Source organism: Nanorana parkeri, unplaced genomic scaffold (genome assembly GCF_000935625.1).
Source record: "Nanorana parkeri isolate BGI_ZX_2015 unplaced genomic scaffold, ASM93562v1 scaffold1078, whole genome shotgun sequence".
Taxonomy (NCBI): Eukaryota; Metazoa; Chordata; class Amphibia; order Anura; family Dicroglossidae; genus Nanorana; species Nanorana parkeri.
The window spans coordinates 315,498-337,196 of NW_017307346.1; the positions used below are offsets into that span (position 1 = coordinate 315,498).

At 40.2% G+C, this 21,699-nt stretch overlaps 1 protein-coding gene across 1 annotated transcript in view; it reads right to left on the bottom strand.

Moving 5' to 3' along the window:
- Window positions 1–13,636: 13,636 nt before the first annotated feature.
- ZNF592 (zinc finger protein 592) overlaps window positions 13,637–21,699 on the bottom strand; it is a 40,861-nt gene continuing 32,798 nt past the window's right edge. Inside the window, exons 5-10 of the mRNA XM_018567649.1 lie at window positions 21,426–21,602; window positions 19,073–19,232; window positions 17,181–17,438; window positions 16,826–16,935; window positions 15,351–15,507; window positions 13,637–14,488 (exon numbers count right to left, since the gene is read on the bottom strand). Coding sequence (XP_018423151.1) covers window positions 14,018–14,488; window positions 15,351–15,507; window positions 16,826–16,935; window positions 17,181–17,438; window positions 19,073–19,232; window positions 21,426–21,602 — 1,333 coding nt within the window. The 3' untranslated portion in view covers window positions 13,637–14,017. The remainder of the gene's footprint in view (window positions 14,489–15,350; window positions 15,508–16,825; window positions 16,936–17,180; window positions 17,439–19,072; window positions 19,233–21,425; window positions 21,603–21,699) is intronic.

A 21,699-nucleotide genomic window follows, 5' to 3' on the forward strand; every position in this document is an offset into this window, starting at 1 on the left:
CTGAACAATGTAACATCATAATTGCTTGCTGGAAGCAATGCATGATGGGATATGTAGAGTTGAGCAATGGAGATTGCATTACATCAAGCAGCAGGGAAAGAGATGCAAAGCACACTGGGAATCCAGGAAATTGTTGAAAGTGATGGACAGGCGGAATAAAAAAACGGATTTTTTTAAAGTAAGCTTCGATTGTATTATCAAAAACAACTCCAGTATGTATTCCTATTACAATGCTGATTTTATACCAGGATAGGAAACGCTGGAACTTTACAACCCCTTTAAATGTCCATCCATGTTTCATAAAAAAGGTAAGAATGCTATCTCTTGAAATGTTAACAATAAATGTCTTTTTACCAGTCCACTCACCCAGTCAGCTTTTTATTCCACTATCTTTTCACTAAAGTTAGAAGTCAAAGTTTTGACTTATTTGCGATTGAAGTAACAAACTATTTAGGAAAGTTAAAGAGCTTATCCATGGCCATCCTTAATTTAGGTATTGATTTACCTCTCATTCCAAGATAATGAGGGCATCCTGCAATGGAAAGATTAGCAGTTTTGCAATTTCTTTTAACTGTCAATATAGTGATTTTACATCTGGTGATTTCCATGCCTGCAAACTGGAGGATGTCATGTCTTGTTTTTAAATAAAATAATCCACACATAAAAGGTTTCCAGAAGAGTAGGCCTATATAAAAGAAAACTAATTGTAAAATCAGAAAAGAATGTTCTATTGATAAATAAATGTGCACCATGCACATTTTGCAGCCCATCTGGAGCCTGCATAGGTAGCAGACTGAAATGGAGGCATAGAAGAGTGTATCTCCCAGAAGTTCAGTAGGACAGAAGGCAGTCGTGTGGCTCTCCTTTGATTCGCTTCACTGAACTGCTTCTCTGTCATGTTACAGACTTGCCTATAAAAATCATATTTACTTTCTGAAATGCGTATTCTGCTGGGACAACCAGACCGCTGATGACACTGTAATACATTTGTTCAGTGTCTTGGAAAAGTTTAGTTACCTTTTATTTAAAATTCAAGTATTATTTATATTGATTGGTGAATTAACCTATAGGCAGTGCAGGTCCACATGTACTCTGATATGCAATTAAAACATTACATAGCCTGGCCTGGATCAGTTCTATGGGCAGAAGATAATGGGTTGTTAACCCAAAATTATCCTTTCATGTTATATCAAAAATGTTTACAATGATGAGAATGTAATCAGCAAATCATGTATGAGAGATGTATGCTCTTTATGGTTTCCTCATTCATCTAATCCGTAGGACCCAAATGGACAAGTCTGAATTTTTGTCCCAGTGGGTGGTCATGACCATTTAGTATGCCTTAGCTGAGCAGGTCTTAACAAGGCATAAAAGCCGAGCTCCCATGATGCAGTAGGTGCTTCTCCATATGATACATAAGCGGTCATTCAGTATCATGATGTGGAGTGGAGTGGAGGAAAAAAAATCTTTTTTTTACACCTGCTCTGATATTCTGTTCTCTATTGCCCCTAGAGCACTCACTATACCCTTTGTAGTTTTTTTTTTAATATTAAGATGTGGAAGTGACCCTCCAAATTAATGTCTACCAAAACAGTTACTTTTAAGTTATGGCAACTGTCAAGGTTGCCAATGTGCTGATTTTAGTTCTCAACCGAACTTGCAAGCCCTCAAATGGTTGGTGTCACAGCTAATCACAAGTGCAGCACCATGGGATCACCAATCCAGGTAGAGGATAAGATGGCACCTTCCGTGGCTGTAAAGGAATGGAGGGGGTAGCTCCATTTTTAAAGCTCAGTGGGTGCAGTTAAAGCTTCAGATTCCTGGAAACTCCGGTCTTTTTTTTCCAGGATACTCAATAACATAATAGCTACCGTGTTTCCCTGAAAGTAAGACCTACCCCGATAGTAAGACCGAGCGCTATCTTCAGTGATTTCTGTAATATAAGACCTACCCCGAAAATAAGACCTAGTTCGGTGGTAGGTTTTATATTGCAAGAATATATACATCCACATATTATTGGCCATTTTGTCTAGTTCCTCTGTCTGAGAAAGGTCCGGGGATTTATTCTATATCTGAACAGATTATTAGATGCAAATGCTTTCTGTTTGGAATCATTAGAAACTATCATCTCTATTGTCAGACTTTCTCCTTTTTTATACTGTACATCTATATTTCTATGTATCTTGTTAATTCATATTAGTAGAAGTTCCAAAGATTTGCCATATTATTACACACTTTGAATACTCTTAAGGCCCGTTACAACTCCTACAACTTGTTCAAAGATTTTGAGGTTATTGGTCTCTTTGATTCATCCCTCTGGGGTCAGAATCAATCACTACCTAGATGACCCACATTCAGAATCATGACTTTCTCAGTCTCTTAAGTATTAGAAATTCTCAAGAGATTTGATCCCTTCATGAAATTCAAGCTTAGTACAACATTATCAACGACTGTTATATTCAGGAATAAAATTTGATTGGGGGTTGGTAACCATTTTAGATCACAAGTTTACCTTTCTCATCTGGAAATCCAAGTAGGTCTTCTATTTACAGGCTCCTCAATATATGAAGTTTCTGGAATCTATCCTTGTCATTACACAATATCTTAAAAAGGTATCATTAGTAGGGATGCACCAATACAATATTTTCCAGACCGAGTACCTTTTCCTCAAGGATTCGCCGATACCAATCGACACTTTTTTTAGTCTCATGTGACAGTTTTTCTAAAACAATACAGACTAATGATTTTAGGACAGTGGTGGAGAACCAGGGCCGAGTCCCAGTTGCAAACACTGTTCTCCAATAGTTCTGCCACAGACTCCAAGCTGTAGAGGAACTACAAATCTCAGCAATACATTATACAACAATGCAGAATACTACCAACTATAGAGCTCTACAAATCCCCAAAAAACATTATACAGCAATGCAGAATAATACCATCTAGAGAGGACTACAAATCCCAGTGATACATTATTCAGTACTGCTGAATGGCAACCGGCTATAGAGGACTACAAATCCCAGCAATGCATTATACATCAATGCAGAATAATATGAAGCTACATACTCTGTGCTGCTCCGGACTGCCGGCTTGATGTCTCCAGTGGAGGATCTCAGGTGACTGTGCAGGGTCTATGGTGGGCTCTCAGTTGGCTGAGTAGGGTCTATGGTGGGCTGTGCAAAATGTATGGTGGGAACAGTGTGGTCTATGGTGGGCTGCGCGGGCTCTAAAGGTGGCTCTGCGGGGGGTCTATGGTGGGCTGTGCGGTCTCACCGGTGATCCCGGTTGGTATCACGGGTGGTGTGAAGGACATTTGTGGTCAGCTCTGTAAACAGGCACAGCCTTCCTGTGAAGCATGGCGCCTGTTTACAGAGCCAGCTTCAGTTTAAAAATGTAAAGTGCTGGTATGAGTACTCATGGAAATGCCCAGTATTGGTGCATCACTCTCTAATCATTAGTTTGTGAAAGGAAAAGGAGAGCTTTCATCAAAAATATATTCCTTATCTGGTGGACACATCTACATCAATGCAGGACCCTAGAGAATGAATCACAGTCAGCAACCATTTCAGTCTTCTGGGCGTGGGAGCACTGAGGCAAGAGTCAATGGTCGCCTCTAGTTCCTTACTTCTCTTCAAATGGCCTGGAGCTGTTCTTCCGGCCTTGTGGACCTTCTATCTATCCCTCCATGAGAGAAAGGTTTGAGTCCTGTAAGTAACCTGTGATAAGAGAAATATGGGGGCTGTAATTTGCTTTTGAAAATCCTATATCTCTGGCTTCAACACTTTCCAAGTCACTAAAGCAAGTAAGTAGTAAGGTCACAAATCCTAATCCTCATACTTGCTTCAATGATGCAGAATGTACTAGTGTGTCTCTAGATTATTATTATACAGGATTTATATAGCACCAACAGTTTAAGCAGCGCTTTACAATATAAGGAAGACATTACAATCACAATACAATTCAAGACAAGATGGTAAGGAGGGCCCTGCCCGTGAGATCAGCATGATAGCCAGGGAACTAGAATTTTCAGGAGAACTCAACAATAGCAGCCTCCATACTTCATCAGTACAGGTTCCTTTGAAGAGACACTAGCAGAAGTGTCCCCGTTTACATGGCTTTTTTGTTGAACAAAGCCATTCATCACCAGCTCAATGCTGGTGATGAATGACTTTGTTAATCATGACAACATGATCACATTTATGTCATGCCAATTTTCACCTAAGCATTCCATGTGGTGACATTTTCAGTGAAGGTGAAACTGTTAATTTTTTTAAGAAATCAAGTTTGGCAAAATCGCCCCACTTATCCTTCATATAAAACACATTTTGAACCCCTCTATATGTTCGTTATGTGCTCCTATTCACACAGCATACTGAAAAAGAACTTTGAATTTATTTTTTTCACAGTGGTCTGCCCTCATAGAAATACTTGGGACTGAAATTTGAGGATTGTGTTTATCTGATAAGTTTTATTAACATACAATGGGTAAGCCACCTTAGGCCGCTCCTAACATTTCAAAGAAAGAAAAGCTAGATACCATTTTAACCCTTAAAACCCTAACCCATGTAAAAACAATTTAAAGTGCAAGAAGCATTTAAAACATTTTTTTTAGCTTATGCTATGTGAATGGGAACATGCAACAAATATAAAATAGGCGTTATCCTAGTGGAAATACACTTTAAGACACCTAGGCATACAAGGCATTAAGATTAATACATTATTTACGGTGTACTAAACTATGAATTTCATTTACATATCTACATTGATATGAAGTACAACTCTGCATCCATAAAACCACAAAAATAGTGTTAATATACTGTATTTGTGCATCATCTGTACATAAATACATACACACATAGACTGCCAGTTAGGCTGCCTGTTTGAAATTTTTATTTGAAACAATCTGAAGCATACATACAATCCCCAGAGGATTAAACAAATGTGAGGATGTTCTCATAACAGAAAATCCACGAGGAGTCTACTCTGTACATTATTCTAATATGCACATTGTTATAAAAGAGGGTAGAAATACTCGGATCTGTTTGTATCAAAAACACAAGAAGACGAGAATAAAATTCCTAAACTCGTAAAGGTGACAAGATAAATAGCAATTATTTCTGTTTTTTGTTAAATTATATAACCATTGTTTAAAGCAAGTAAAAGAGGAAAACTTGGCTCAGCATAAAAATAGGTACATATTGCAAATTCTAAATCTAATTGCCCTTGTACCCAAAGGGCGTTTTTGACACGGCATGCGGTACTTTGAGACTGTACTAAATTCACTCATGCAGACCAATGTACCCTGGCATGGTCAAAAGACCCTTGGGGATGGGGCTTTTATGCTAAAGTTAGATGCAGTACAACTTAGCAGCAAGTCTGGTTTTGTATCAAATGTAATGTCGACCTTTGGAGAACACATTCACAAAAACGTATATAAAATCTGTAACGCTTGCACGTATTTGTAACTTTCCACAGCATCCCCTGCCTTTATGTTTTAGACAAAAAGCTAGATGTAATTAGCAATCATGCTGTTCTGATTTACAAGTGTCAATATCGTTTACATATATATCTGTGACTAATGCAATTATTTCACACAATGCAGCTGGCATTATTCCAGTCATCCATTAAAGTGCACCTATCACTTTACTGGAAATATCTCTTGGTATTCAGTAAAGTGGCAGATTAACTTGGACCAAACCCATTCAGGCTGGGTTCACACCTAGGCGTACGGAATATGCGCGTTTTTACCGCGATTTGCGGTAAAAGAAACGCGCGTTTCCGAGGGCTATCCGTCTGTATCCTAATGGATACGCGCGGCAAATACGCCCCAAAGACGCTCCTGTACTTCTTTGGGCGTAGGGCGTTTTGCAGCGCGTTCCTACGCGCTGTAAAACGCCCAGGTGGGAACCATGCCCATAGGCAATCATTGCTTTTCACATGTTAAGCGTTTTACAGCGCGTAGGAACGTGCTGTAAAACACCCAGGTGTGAACCAGGCCTAAATCTCAATAATCCTAAGCCTCTAAAAGGGCAGTTTCAACTCTGTTTTCTGACTCTCTCCCATCTAACAATTGTCATCCTCCATTCTGTAAGCAAATGGCAATCACAGCACTTGACCAAGTACACCGTTATGTTAGAACACAGGACTTAGAAATCGGTGTAATTACAAAGATGCGATAAGTGATTAGTTTATTAATTAGTCACAAAAATAGCTACTTGTACCACATGTGGGAGATCAGTAAGCTTTAAAATGTGCAGGTTTTATCAGATGGAATTTTTTTTTACCACAATGGGACATCTGCGTGAACAATTTTGATTTGTTTCCTGGTCTGAACCTGTCTCACAACATCTGTATTGTATTTGTATTGTTTTCTTGGTGTTACTCAACCCTTTCAACCTTAAAAATGTACAATATAAGCATCTCTGTAAAAGTGCATTTCATTTAAGTCAGGATTTTAAATTGGAATACATACGGTGATCTTTAACTTTGTAAAAAACAGGAATTGCAGGGGTGAACACTAACAAGGTCTGAAGCGGGATTCTGGTTGCTGGGGGCCCCAGTCTTACATGAGGGCTATTGGAGTAAGTGTTACTCCTCTATAGAGGCATGTTCATTTCCCAACCCAAGAACATTTTCATGTGTATTTATGTTGTGAGTTGAGAAATTATTAAATCAAATACCATACCGAACATTTCTGCTAAAATAATGATGTATTTATTACATAAATATGGATATAAATGATACCAAGGTCACAAGTACATGTGAGATGGAAAAATAAAAGCAGTTTGTGAATGAGGAAGTATATACCTCTACCTATAAGATAGAGAATATATACACACACAAATAGATTTACTATATACACGCTCATGCATGTATGTACACACACACACACACACACACACACACACACACACACACACACACACAAAAACAAATCTATGTATAAAATATATATGACCAGTGGAACAGCGCCTTAAAAAAACCTTTTTGTGAAAGTATATTTATTTATATTTATACATAGTCAATATGACTACATTTAAATAAATACAATAAAAACAATCTTTAATAAGTCATTAGAACATTGAAATCTGGGAGAGAATGGGCTACTCTACAATGTCATCAAAATACTTCGCTAGGGGACCCTTCCTAGAGGGACAAGATGGAGTCAGCAGCGACACATTGCAAACAGTGATACAGTATATAATGGAAAGGCAAATGTTGCATATAGTTGCAAAGAAACACAAGAGGAGCAACACAAATCCTAGTTCCAGATTTTAACATTTAAATGATGCAGGAAGAATAATGGAATTCTTTTATCACAAATAGACCAGTTCTCACACTGTACATGTTCACTATCAGTCACGTACTCATGCTCTCTCCTCTGTAGATCAGACATTTGGATAGCCTCAGAAGAGGATCTCAAACTTAATGTTATAGGAGGCTTCTAAAGCAGATCAATAAGATACAGAAATAAAACAATTTTCATATTGTGTTGATATAGTGAAAATGTTACAAGAAAAAAATAAGCCTTTAACCTCAACGGCAATTTTTCCTCATAACATAAGACAATATTTGTAGCCGCTGTGATTATAAAACATCAGATATATTACATTTGCTCAATGATTTGTCAACAAAGAAATACTATCAATAAAAAGAAAATCTGGCTTGATCTTTGCACTTTGTAACCGGGTTAGCTCATACAACTGTGCAATCATCAGCAATTGAACAACTCCAGCTCTCTCATAGTGCAAACACATTTTATGGATCATGAACACAAATCTCTGGAAGCTGGACTGCACCTTCAATGCTCTGATGGATGGTGGGTCCACTTAGCAGGGCTATGTAAAGAACAGAGTTTGTAGTGTCAGCACAGGTGAACTCTGCAACATTGGTCAGTTCTATTATAGGTAAGTACAAAGAGAAACCAGTGTTGCCTCTATGGGGCCATGTGGCTCAGAGGACTTCTCTAATACACCACCGGTGGTGGTGAGTGATTGGCTCTAGGCATGGACATTATGGGGGCTCATGTATAGACGAACGAGCATGTACTTCTATTTGGTTTAAAATATTTAAGCAACAGCTATAATTTTGTAGGCACTCTAAATACCTGGCTCCTGGGTCTTGTCCTATTTTGAACTAAGCACCTCTAAACCAGGGCGCATCCTTTGTTACAACAGAGCCATTTTGACCAAATATTATGAATAATAAGAGTTTGATTATATTTGATAAGATTTATACAGTAATCCATCCAAGTCATTTTCACAGTTTAATTCAAGGCAGTTCATTACGTAAGGCCTTGTACAAATTATAATAATACATTAGCTGTTTTATATGATCAGTGAAATTAGTTCTTTTAATCCCATCAATTCAAAATAAGTTTTCGATTATTCCTTGCAAAAACAGCAGAGTTCAGGAGATAGCTGCTACAGAAATTGTTTGTAAGTAATAAAGAAATCAGCCTTGCCTTCCATTGATTTTGTGGATATTCCCTGAGAAATTGTACAAACTGGTAAATATAAAGCTCTTAATGGGACAATATGTAAAACACAAAAGGGGTCTATTTATAAATGCTTTTCTACGAGATTCACACAGTTCTCCCCTATTGTCAAATACATTGACACATTCTATGTAGAATTACAGTATCAAAGTTATACAAAAAATGAATAGCGACAAAGCAAATAGTCACTTGGGATGAAAAGGTATCTGAAAGGGTAGCAAAACATGACTTCCTAAAATGTTTTACAATACCCTTAATAGCAGGAGTTAATGGATTCAATTGGCTTGATTCATCAATTTGCTATAGTACTTCAAGGGAATGTATAGATTTCCAATGATTTTTATTTTTTTACATAAAGAGATTAGCTTGTTATGCAAACTCTTTAAAAAATGATTCTATGTTTAATTTACAATGTTGTATGAACTTATGGGCAGTCATACTTGTACAGTACATATACAAGCTCTACGTCTTCTGTTGCAGTGCTACCAAGTGGTGGAGTTTTTTTCCCTGCTGCTGCTCATAACGCAAGTCTATGAGTCAGGTGACTCCTTGAAAAACACACCTTCAGCTCGGATATCTCATCTTCAATGTTGCTAAAGCTTGTACTGAGAAAAATGCAGCTTGCATTGCTAGCTTATTTCTGAAAATGCAACTTCCCTGGTTATATTTGGCCTTTATGCTGACCCAAATCCAGAAAGCCGCTAGTAAAATCTGAAAAACAAAAAGGGCAGATCTTTTGCTCTATTTCATCTTTGAATCTGTTAGGATCAGTGGATGAAAGTATTGAAGGCTTTGGCTCAGCGTAACTAGCATTTTGAAAATTGAACGCACACCAATGGTAACCTATCTTTTAGTAAGGGTTTTAATTCAGACACGTGATACAAAGTAAGGGCTTGTGTAGATGAGCGTTTGTTTTTGGATCCTGACCTGCGTTTGTGAAGTGCCTTAGAAGGGTTTGGAATACAGCTTTTAAATGCTGAGTAGTGTTCACAGTATTAATTGCTGAATTTGCTTTGTTTCACCTTTTAGTAAATGCAGAATGTCCTAGACTGCTGCATCTGTACCACTCCCTTCTTCCCCCAATAAAGGTGAATGTAAACAAAAACTAGGCAAAAACAACTCAAAGTGATCTCATATGCAAGCCATTTCTCCCTAATAGTACTTAAAAACGTGCCGTTTGAATTGCTTCGGAGTCTTGATGCTCATATACACAAATCCCAATAGCTCCGTCCACTTGCTAATCTGCAAATCTGGTCATAGTGTTTTTGTTATGTTAACCGATGCATACTGACGATGTTAAAGTCTATGTAAAGGCAAAAGGCAAGATTTAGTTTTTTTTAGTTTTGGGTATAGTAAATCTCTAAATAAAAAACATGAAGAGCAAGTTTGTAAGGTAAACACTACAGTAGCAGCTCAATGCATGTGCTCACTAAGGAAATTCTATACTTTCCCTTTCAGACCTGCAATACTTTAGCATGGTTTACATGCATTCACAGCTTGACAAATCAGAGCCAACAGTTTTCGTTTTTAGGCGCTTAAAAACCTTTGGGTAACTAAAGGAGTGACAAGACTTTTGACGGCTATCATCCTGATTTTATGCAGACTGACAATTTTCTTGAATTTGGTTTGGCAAGTTAAAAAACAAAAACAAGTCTCACTGAGGTAGCAGAAGCCTGTGTGGCCAAATCAGGAGTAATAGGAGCTATGCAGCACCACTGCCAAGGTACCAATCTGCAGCAATCATTAAAAAACAAAAATGATGTTCCTTTGGTTGGACCACATGAATTGCTGAAAGCGAATTAGATGCATTGGCTTTGAGTTACTAAAGGAGTAGAGCATGTTTACTTTGCAAGTTGAGTTTTCATTTAGCTTAGTGAACTAGGGGAAGGGAAGTGAAAATCCTTTAAAGGAGAACTCCATGAAAACGTTTTCTTATCCCTTGTAGTATGTGTACTCCCACACTGCAAGGGTTAAGCGCTCATTTTTGTCTAGGTTCAAAAATAATAAAGTTATACTCACCCGCAGCTCCGGGCCCATCAGCCTCTTCTCTGCTGTAGCATTGGGAATCACCCTCAGTGTCCTTATGTCTATACACAGTGAGGGGAATTTATCAAAACTGGAGCAGACAGAATCTGGAGCCGCTGTACAGGGCAACCAATCAGCTTTTCTCTTCCGTTTGTTCAGTTAAGATTTGATGATGAAATATATCAGCTGATTGGTTGCCATATCCAGCTGCTCCAGATTTTGTCTGCTCCAGTTAAGGCCGCGATGATTTAGGAGACCTTAGACCGCAGCAGCGGAGTGGGAGAGAGGCCCTAGGGACCGGTCTAAGAACAAGTCGGCTCATAGCATCGGGTGAGTATAATGTTTTTCTTTTTTTAACCTAGACAAAAATGAGCAGTTAACCCTTGCAGTGTGGGAGAAGCCCTACTACGAGCATTAAGAAAAAATGTCATGGAGTTCTTCTATAAAAAGGATCAGGAGTAGGGGAAATGAAAACAATTTTTGCTTGCTCCTGATGACATATTTGAAGTCAGCACAGCTTCATCTCATTCACTAAGCCAAGTGAAAATTCACTTTCCAAAGTGTGCATGCTTCACTCTTTTACTAAAGCAACCCTAATGAGTAACTACTTCATTAGCACTTTTTGTGTCATGCTAATACATAACTAAACATCAAAGATGATCTAAAATTAAGGGGTAGCATACCTTTAGAATGATTTGCTTTAGGTTTCAGCATATTTGCAAACCTTACATACACAAACAATGCTGCCTGACCACATTTCCAGCAAGCATTAAAGCGGACCTTTACCCATATCTTTAAAAGAACAGCAAACACACCTTTAGAAATGTTTAGCAATGACAATCTACAAACACATACTTCTAGATAATTGCAGGCTTTGTATTCTTTGCATACCTTATGTCTCTTTTCTTTCACAGTCTGACAGTGGCCATGTTTACTAAGGGCAGATTACTAGCTCTCCTTAAACTTCCTGGAATTCTGACATGTGACCATGCACATCATGTCAAAGGAGGAAAATGCCTTTCCCTGAGATCTCGTGAGATTACAGATGAGATTTCCCAGCAATGCTCTGCTGATGACAAGGCAATCCCAGTGTGCATTGCTTTGCCAAACTGAGGGCATTTTGCCCTTTCAAAGCAGGAAGTGAATGCTCTGCAAGTGTAAGCATTTCAAAATAACAGCATTTTACACCCGAGATGTCTATGTTATTATTAATCATTATACATAGAGAGATGCATTGGTAGAATTTGATTTTTGAGTGTAAAGGTCTGCTTTAAGAAAATGTTTGCATACTATAGGACAGGGCTCAAAATTTCCACTCGCCAGCTCGCATTTGGCGAGTGGAAATAAAGAGAGGGCGAGTGGAAATTCAGTCAGGCACGCGGTCACGGATCGCGTACCTGACTATGAGAGCAGCCGCTTCTTGCCGTCCTGTCCTGGCTCCGTTACTTTCGATCGATCACCGGAGCTCTGACAGTTCTGAGCCCCGTTCGCAAGGATGGATTAGTAAGGTCTGCAGACCTTACTGCAGAGAACGGAGCTCAGAACTGCAGAGCTCCGGCCGAAAAGGAACGGAGCCAAAATTTTGAGCCCTGCTATAGGATATAGAACAGATTATTAAAAGTGCAGGTATTTGGTATACTATTAAGTTTAGAAATGGGGCATATGCTACACAGGCAATTCTTCAAACACTGCATATATAAAAAAAATTAAACCCATAATACAGTATAAATACAATAGGTGAATCTGCTACAGAGGTCTCGGGGACCTACAATAAATTACAAATAACTACATTTCTGCATAAGCACCAACATAGTAAGACAAACTTACTTCTGCTTATTCCCAAGTCCTTTGGCTGGTTGTAGGGGCAACGGTCAGTAATTCAGCAGTGCAACCGAAGAATGGCTTATGAAGCAGAGCCCAATCAACTACACTGAGGTGCTAACAGTTGTATACATCAGTACATAAGTACCACCGTTCAGCTAATAAGTCTTGGTATTACAGAAGAAGAGATTTGAATATCATCGCTTAGTTCACAGCTATCGGTCACTCATCTTAAGCCTTCCTAAAAATGGTCAGAACAGAATGGAAATAAACTGTCACCATTTTAGTTTACATTTTAGGGGGAACTAAAAAAGAAAAGTCAAAATGATAAACTTTTTCAAATGCTGATTAAATCACTTACAATGGATACTGCTACTTGATGCTTAAAAGTTTGTTTCCTGCAGAATCAGCCGGTCCCCTGAGCACTGACCCTGATATCCTGTTTTAGGGTGGCTCCTATATCTTGCAGCGTCCTATGGAGCCACCCTTGTGTGTGCTAGTAAGCTATGTGTGTCTCCTTCTCCAAGCTAGTAGATGGGTGGCTGTTGTAGTCTGCTTTTTCCATTGTGATCTTGTACGGGACAGAAAGTTCAGGGAAGCTGAGCTAAGAGAGCTGGAAGCAGCTGTTCAGAAACATGACTAAGCACTTGGGCAAAAAGTTCAAGAAATACTTTGCCGGGCATATTTGTTTGATCTGGATTCAATATTGAAAAAGTTTGAGAGTTTAATACCACTTTAAATGTTATTTAGTTATTGGATGCGCTGCTTTGTATTGAATATTATATAACGTTTTTGTAGAAATATAACCATTACACACAATTTTGTTTAATCTAGCATTTAATCCTGCCCCTAACCTTTCCTTGGATAGAGTAAGCTGTACTTAGCAGCTGTAAAATGCTGTACAGCATGCACTGCTGTACTCTTGCATCTGGCCTATCAGCTGCTCTTCTGAACTCTGATCTTGTTCCAGAGACCGTGCCAGCTTCTGCAGGAAAGCCGAGCACAGCAGCATTTCTTTATTACTACCTGTGGGAACTTGCATACACCCGCTGCTCTAGGTAGTTCTCCCTAGTGTTGTCTAGTGAAACCAAAGCTGCTACTGACCTGTAGAAATGTATCCTGTATTGTACTATATACCATGTTTAACTCTGTATGCCACAAGTTATAATGAATTGATACCAGTTCCTGATAGGCACAGAATCTCATTAACCACTGCATCATTTAAATGAAAAAGTCTGTCCAGAAGGAAAATAAACCAGTTGAAAGGTCCAGCTTTCAGGTCTATAAATGTCATGACAGCACACATATCTCTAATAAGGTAGAAGGAATATATGAGAGCAGTGAATATAATGATGTGGGTATACTGAATAGTGAACGCTGTAACTGGAAAAAGAAAACTTACATTTCTCACTTTCCCTTATTTTTTGTTTTTCTGCTGTCCACTCATATTGCTGGGCATTGTTGGTCCGTACAATGGACAAGTATATCCTAAATGAACGGCTAACAGTCCACATAAACAAACACAGTACCTTATATCTTATTTTCTATCTTTTTAATTTAAAATCAACATTCCTCCCAGTTTCTCAGTAAAAAAAATTTGTTTCATTATTTTACTCATTAACATCCGTTTTGCTTTTGCTTCAAAACTTTGATTTTGCTGTTGAAGTCCAGTATTTATCAGGCCACAGGGGATCCTGCCTTCTGTCTGTTATCCGTACTCTCTTTGTGAGTCCGCACATGGGCAGTGTGCGCCCTCTCCAGATCAAAGGTTAAATTGCACTGGACACACTCCCATGTTCCTCCATGCTCTGACTTTAAACTTGAAATCTGCTTCTCTGATGTTTTTGGGTGAGTACTGGGAGGTCTTGCATCCTCTTCCTTCTCCTCATCCTCCTTCACCTTGTGGACAATGAAAAGGTGTCTATTGAGTGATATCTGGGAAGTGTAACATAAACCACAATGCACACACTGGTATGATGAGCTGTCACTCTTGTGCTGAGGTATGTGCTCAAGAAAGTCTGTACTGCTGTCTGCCGTGAAGCCACACTTTGCACATTTGTACATGGACTTCATTTTCTTAGCGTCTGGGCCTTTTTTTGCTTCAGGGTCTTCGAGTTCTTTCTTAATAGCTTTCTTGGACCTCGATGACTGGAATGCAGAAGATATTGAAATAAAATGACAAACATGTTTATAAAATGTCCATATTTCCTGACACCATGAAACAGTGATTGGAGTGCTGGTTATATTTAGATTCATCACAACAGCTTAGTTGAATTAGGTGTAGAAAAGAGGACTAAAAATCAAAAAGTAAAAACATTCTCAGACATAGCAAGTTATCTCGAAGTTGAATTTCATCATTCACTATTTCCTAAGTCTGAATTAAATAGAAAGCAAAGCTCAAAGTCAGTAAATTAACACCAAACACCCCAACTGCTGAGGCCACTATTACACATAAGCATGGGTACACATAAACATAAGTACACGGTGCTGGCCCTGAGGCATGCTGAACGAGGGGCAACTGTATTTTACTTTGGACTGGTCTCTGTACCCCTACTGAAACAGGACTTTATGAATGTTTCTGATCACATTGATGCATTTTGTGAGTATAATACTGTCTTCTGTTGGGTTTCATAATAACACGTTCACATAGATCGGGCGTTTCGTGTTTTTGCACTATTACACGTGTACCAACTTCAGATCATGACGTTAGCACTTTGGTCTCCCCCTCCATCCCTATGACTCACTACTACTAGAGCACTACTAGAGCCAACAAGTAGGCATAGGAATGGGCAAACCAACGCTTCAGTTATCCTCAAAGTTGTCTGGGAACCCTAAAACCAGAGCACCCTTATGCAAGTACTGACCAGCTCATTAAGTTGAAAGAATATGCAGGCACCTATAAAGTCACTGCAGTTAACAGCAGGCGATTTACTAACTTTCAACTCCCATTAGTTTTCCTAAACTAGAAAAGATTCTTAGAATATTTTTGAGCAAAATAAACATAGTATACCTGGCCTCCACTATTTTTGCCTCCACTTTGCAATGCTGAGTCTGTTACTGGAGAAGAGGACACCTGGGTAAGTTCAGGGTTTTTGATGCCATGCATTAAAATGATGTGATTAGCAAACAAAGACGGCTTGGCAAAAGTAGGCTTCTCTGTGCAGTAACTGGAACACACAAGAAAATACAGCGAAACAAACTTTCATTAAAAAAGCAAACCATTTTAGTCTACAGAAAACTTTGTAAGCTAAAGACATAACCACACAGTCTAGGCAATCTACATTTCCATTCTTACATGTGACAACAGATTTTTCATAGAAATTTCCTAATAATAAAAGTCCTGGCTTCAAACATGTTCTGAGAAGGAGAGCCAAGCAGCATTTAGTGGTGTGTGGAACCTACTTGCATACACTTGTTCTACCAGTCTGAAGTCCAGGATCAAGGATTCATAGATCCCAAAGGGCTTGTTCACACCATAAACAGCGGTCAGTTGGTGGAATGCACTGTATCGCATCCTGGCCGCCTTCCTGCGCTCAGGGGCGTGGCGGTGCATTGAAGTCAATGGCACAGCAGCTACTTCCCCCGTCCACCATAACACGTGGCAAAACAATGCCTGCATTCCGGTCCAGTGTGATCTGAAAAATGCTGCAAGCACTATCTTTTCAGATTGCACTGGACCGGACCGCAGGCATTGTTTTGCCACGCGTTCGGGTGGGGGCGATCGCACTTGCGGGTGGGGGGCGTAGTTGCGGTGCCATTTACTTCAATGCACCGCCACTCCCCCTCCCGACCCTGAACACAGGAAGCTGGCTGGGATGCGATACAGTGCGTGTCAGCAGCTGACCGTTCTGGAACGCACTGTTTATGGTGTGAACCAGTCCTTAAACTGCATTAGCCTAAGGGACCTGAAGGTGCTTAGAAAAGTACTAAAAATTAGAGGAACATAACTGTGAAAGCACTAGAACCACACTTGCTTAAAAGGAGAACTATGAGGCGAGTGAAAATCACTCAAAGTTCGAGCCGACGTGTGACAAACTGTCATACGTCGGCTCAATAGATCAGGAAGTGAGCGAACACATACCGTCGCTCGCTCACTTCTCGATCCTGTCCCTGTCCTGTCCTGTCTTTGGGTAACGGGAGGGCGCTAGTTTGTGTCCTCCCGTGACCCTGGGGAGAACTATGGGGAAAAGCCCTGACCCCATACATAGTTCTCCTTTAAAGTTTGCCAGCAGGAAGGTTTTTTTTTAGAAGAGAAGAAAAAAAAAGTTTTATTTGTGAGGCTATACGTTTTTTTGTACATGGAAACTGGTATTTGACTATAGGTCTAACCACTATTGTGGTTACATTTTATATGAATGCTATACAAAAGGCAGCTAGTGGCTGCAAGGGATTGTAAACAGAACACTAGTACTATGTCAAGACATGCGACACCCAAAAAATATACAGTATTTCCTAGTACTGACAGTATGTCCACTGAGATATTACCAGCAGGTGTACTCTTTCTTTGTGTCATGGTCGTTTTTAACATGTCGTCGCAAGCTGGGTGTAGAGTTGAAGGAACGCTCACATTGTCGACATGGATATTTTTTCATATTCTGCAAAATATTGAGTTTTGAGATATTTGGAAAACAAAAAGTTCTGCAACATGAATTATTTATCAGCATGTATTGCTATAACTTTTAGCAGGGGGAGAAGGCAAATTAAGTTATGTTTCATAGCAAAACTCCATTTTGTATCATTGTCTGTCCTACTATTTTGGCAACTGAATGGAACCAATAACAAGGTGACATGGTACATTAGCAATTTAGGTTTTTCTTTAGTATAAGGGGAGCAACCATACCTTCCCATGACTTTTCTTCATGTGGAACACATAAGTCTCTCGATCGAGAATACACTCAGAACACTCTGGACATGTCCAGCCCGCAAGCTTCTGCTGCGACTCTGCAGACTCGCTGCCTCTCTTATTAGTGGAGGAATTACCCACAGTTTTCCCTGTGGGTTTTGACGTTGAAGTGGAGTCGTCATTCTTCTCTGATGCAGCATCTGGCTTTTTCTGGGTGGTCGATTCTTCAGGCAATTTAGGAATGCCATGGACACTCTTAACAGAAAAAACAAAATACAATATTTGGTAAAAAACTAAAATATAAAACAGGAATACTAAAGAATATATTTGTTATCTGGAAACTGATGCCTGTCTAAAATAAGAGTGCCAAACAGAATACTCAATTTGTTCTGTGATATAATGTGATAGTGGAGGTTATATTACAAGCAAATATATATATAGAAGGGCGGGGATTTGGTAGAAACAACTATGTTGTACTACTCTGTGGAGCACCTGAACACAGAACAACAAAGGACAAGAAGAAATGTAACAGAGCAAAAGCTCTGCTCCTCACACACCATTGGCTGGTTTCACTTGATTGTAAAATAGTAATGCCATGGGGCAACTCTGCTTGATACAGAGGTGACTTAAAGTGCACATATCCTGAGGAGAGCATAAGGCTACCATTGCTGGCATGTGTTTATGAAAAAGCTACCGCATGGCCTTCTCTCATTGCAATATTTTCTGACAGAAAACAAATATGTAAAATGAGTGTCAGAAAATGTTGCCATCTTTAGATTTGTTCTGGATCAGCGATTCAAAAAGTCAATGATTCAGAACAGAATGAGGATAGCAATGGCAGGCTCCGTGATTCTCTTGTGGCAGGTGTACTTTAAAGGAAACCTAAGCATGAAAGTGACAAGAAGGCTGCCATTGTTGACCTTTCTTTCTGAAAATACCTACTGCCTGTTCTTACCATATAAATCAGGGGTAGTGAATTAAAATTCAAGGAGGTCCAGTGACCAAAAAAAGTTTGAAATCACGGTCCGCACAGAACAGTCAGTCACTCAGTCCATGTCGGCACCGCGGTTCACCATTTAAGCTGCATTCACACCAGCAGCAGGGACTGCAATGCAGTGCTGCTGGTGTGTGTTCCCAGGCATGATCAGCGCATCACTTATTTTTTTATTAGAGCTTTATTGAAATGTCCCACATGACATTTCATTCAATAAAGTGACATTAACGTCTAATTCCGCCTTACATGGTCTGTCCCCATCAGATTGCCCCCTTATTTTTGTATTTAATGTACAGGGGCACTCCTATGGCAACTAATATAAGTGGACACTCCTATGGCAGCAACTAAATGTAAGGGGTCAGCTAATGTAAGGTTGCACTCTGATGACGACAACGAATAAGTAATTGTCCCCATCAGAGTGCCCCCTTCCACTGGTTTTCCTTAGAGTGCCCCTTTAAAAATGCTGCTGTCACCTAAATCCTGGAGCCTGATGAGCTGGGAGAGGGGGTCAGTGCTGAGAGGCCAGGATTGAAGGAGCAAGGAGGCGGGGATGGGAGGAGCCAGGAGGTGGGGCAGACTTTGGGCTGCAAGGAAGGACAGAAGATTATACTCTTCCGTCGTCCTTTAATACTGTGCGGGACCAAAGTGAAGTCATTTGCTGCTAGGAACACTGCGGTCCTAGCAGCCTATGAGTGAGGAGGAAAGGGGACCTGCAGTGAGTTATGGCTGGCTGTGTCAGTCCTTTAGGCCACTGCCTGCCATTTAGGGACCTCTGATATAAATAAATAATAGTTGCATGTCATCAACAACTGGATCTATACATTTTTAAAAACCATATAGAAAACGGAAGGTAAAAGCATAACGTTCCTGTTCATGCTATTCCCTTATGGCTCACCTTGAGGTGCTGCACTAGCAGCTGTTTCTGCATATATGCCAGCTGGCATTCGGTACACTTGAACACACTCACTAGAAGAGAGTTTGTATTCTGGTAGAAATGCTGGTGCAAAAGCCTCTTCTTATTGAATACAGTTTCACAAGAACACTTATAGATTATCCTGTGGTACAAGAAAAAGAACTCATTTTAGCACACACTATGAACAATAAGAAAATAGGAAATTACACTGCTGAATTGTAAAATTATAGAAATAGATATCCTGAGTCTTAAACACGTCACAGTTTCTCTGGTAATGATCTGAGCACTGGAATGTTCCATTTCCATCATACCATAGGACCCCAGCTGTGACTGTGCTAACAAAATCGATTAGAAATGGACTGACATCTGTGACTGGTTATCATTTATCCAGGCCATGGTATATATCTAAGTAGTATGGTACATATCAAAGTAGTAGTTCGTTACATTCAACTGGGCTTGTTCTGTAATGTTAAAGATGTCTTGCTGCTTCAAACAGCTTCTTGTAATGCGTGCCAGAACTTTACGTGACCTTAATCCAGCCACAATGGAATGTGTCAAAGCACATGTTGAATGTCAAAGAACATGACTGGTGGTGTGTCCTTGTTCTTGGGATGATCAACATCTGCCTTGACACATTCGATTGTGGTTGGATTGAGGTGACCAAGTTGCCCATGTGGCTATAAATGTTGGGTATGTTCATGACTAGGGCTCCAACAACTAATCGACATAATAGATTATAATCTATTGAAAAAGTTGTCAACTTTTTCAATCATCGATTAATCGGCTTCCGATTGGTTGGCCCTGTTCACGGCTCCACACACGCTGCGCGGCACACCTCCTCCCCATCTCACGTTCGCCGCTGCCAGATACGCCCGCATCCACGCCGTGGAATACCACCAGCTATAGAGGAGTACAACAAATCCCAGGAATAGTACATTATACAGCGGTGCAATGCCAAATATCACTAGCTATAATGTACTATTGCTGGGATTTGTTGTATTCCTCTATACCTGGTGGTATTCTGCATTGTGCTGTATAATGTACTATTGCTGGGTTTTGTAGTCCTCTATAGCCGGTGCCATTCATTGCTGTATAATTTTACACTTTTCATTCGCTATATTGCACACCACACTTTTGTTTTCTCTTTTACTTCCACCGCTCCAAGCTTGCTCCTGTGATGGACTACACTCTCAATACAAACTAGTAGTCCCATCACTGGAGCCATTTTTTATACGATTAACCGATCGAACTCAATATTCGGCTAACTAATCGATTTTGAAAATAATCGTTAGCTGCAGCTCTATTCATGACACTCATTAGAACCTAAGAAGTGGCTTGGATAAGCAGTGAAACATCTTCAAAATTACAGAACAGGTTCAGTTGGATGTGGCTAACTACAAGCTGAACAGACATTTCAATTTGATGGAAAAAGGTTTTCATGCAACCTGTTCTCCCAAGATCACCCTCTGCAATCTTGTGTACTGCACTCTCAAAATCTCCAGAACTGATGAGCAGCTATACATTAGTTGCTGCCCCTTGTTCCCACATAATCTCAGTCATGGCCACACAGGGGACTGTGGATACAAACCATGACACACAGCAGTGAGCTACAGTTAAAAGGAGAACTATGAGGGGAGTGCTTTTCACTCACCTCATAGTTCTAGCCGACCTGTGACAATGAGACTGTCACAGGTCGGCTCAGTAGATCGGGAGGTGAGCGAACACTTACTGGCGTTCGCTCGCCTATCAATCCTGTCACGGCTCTCTGCCGTGACAGGGGAGGGGCTGGATTTCCCCCTCCCCGCTCCAATCCTCCAGCACTGACTGGCGGAACGGACGGGGGAGGCGGTGGGTACAGCTGGCTCTGCCTCTAGATAGGCAGAGCCAGCTGTCAGTCACGCAGCTGGGCGGATCCCGGCACAATTGTCGGGATCAGCTTCAGCGTCTCAGTATACCGCGAGCAGCAGCTCGCGGTATACTGCGGCGTCTCAGTATACCGCGAGCTGCAGCTCGCGGTATACTGAGCCTAGGATGACGGGTGTCCTCCCGTTACCCTAAGGAGCACTATGGGGAAAAGCCTTAACCCCATAGTTCTCCTTTAATATTGTTTACACTTCTGTACAACTGTGTAGTTGCTTGCCTGTGTCACTACACAACATGCAGCCAATGGACAGCACAAATACCTCACATAACCTAAAAACCTAACTGCTACTAATGTAGACTGAATCATATAGTACATGCTACATCTAAGGTAAATAATGAAATGGTAAGTGGTTGATTGACAACTTTGAGCACAAATAGAGAACAAATCGTTTAAAAACATAAAACAACATACTGTGCATTTTTGTGGCTGGCAGTGGGATGTTGGGCAGTGATGTGAGCAGTCGTGCTTTCTGTGCTCTTGAAGGCCATGGGGCAGAAGGAGCACTTGTGGAAAACCTCGCAATGTTTGTCCTGGATGTGAGCCTTCAGCATTCCCAGGGACATGAATACCACCCCACAGTGGATGCACCTGTTGAAACATTTGACATCAATGAGCAACAAACAATATTCCAGTTTTCTGTAAATGCATTCCTAAGGCAAATAACACTTTTTACAATTCTCTCTAG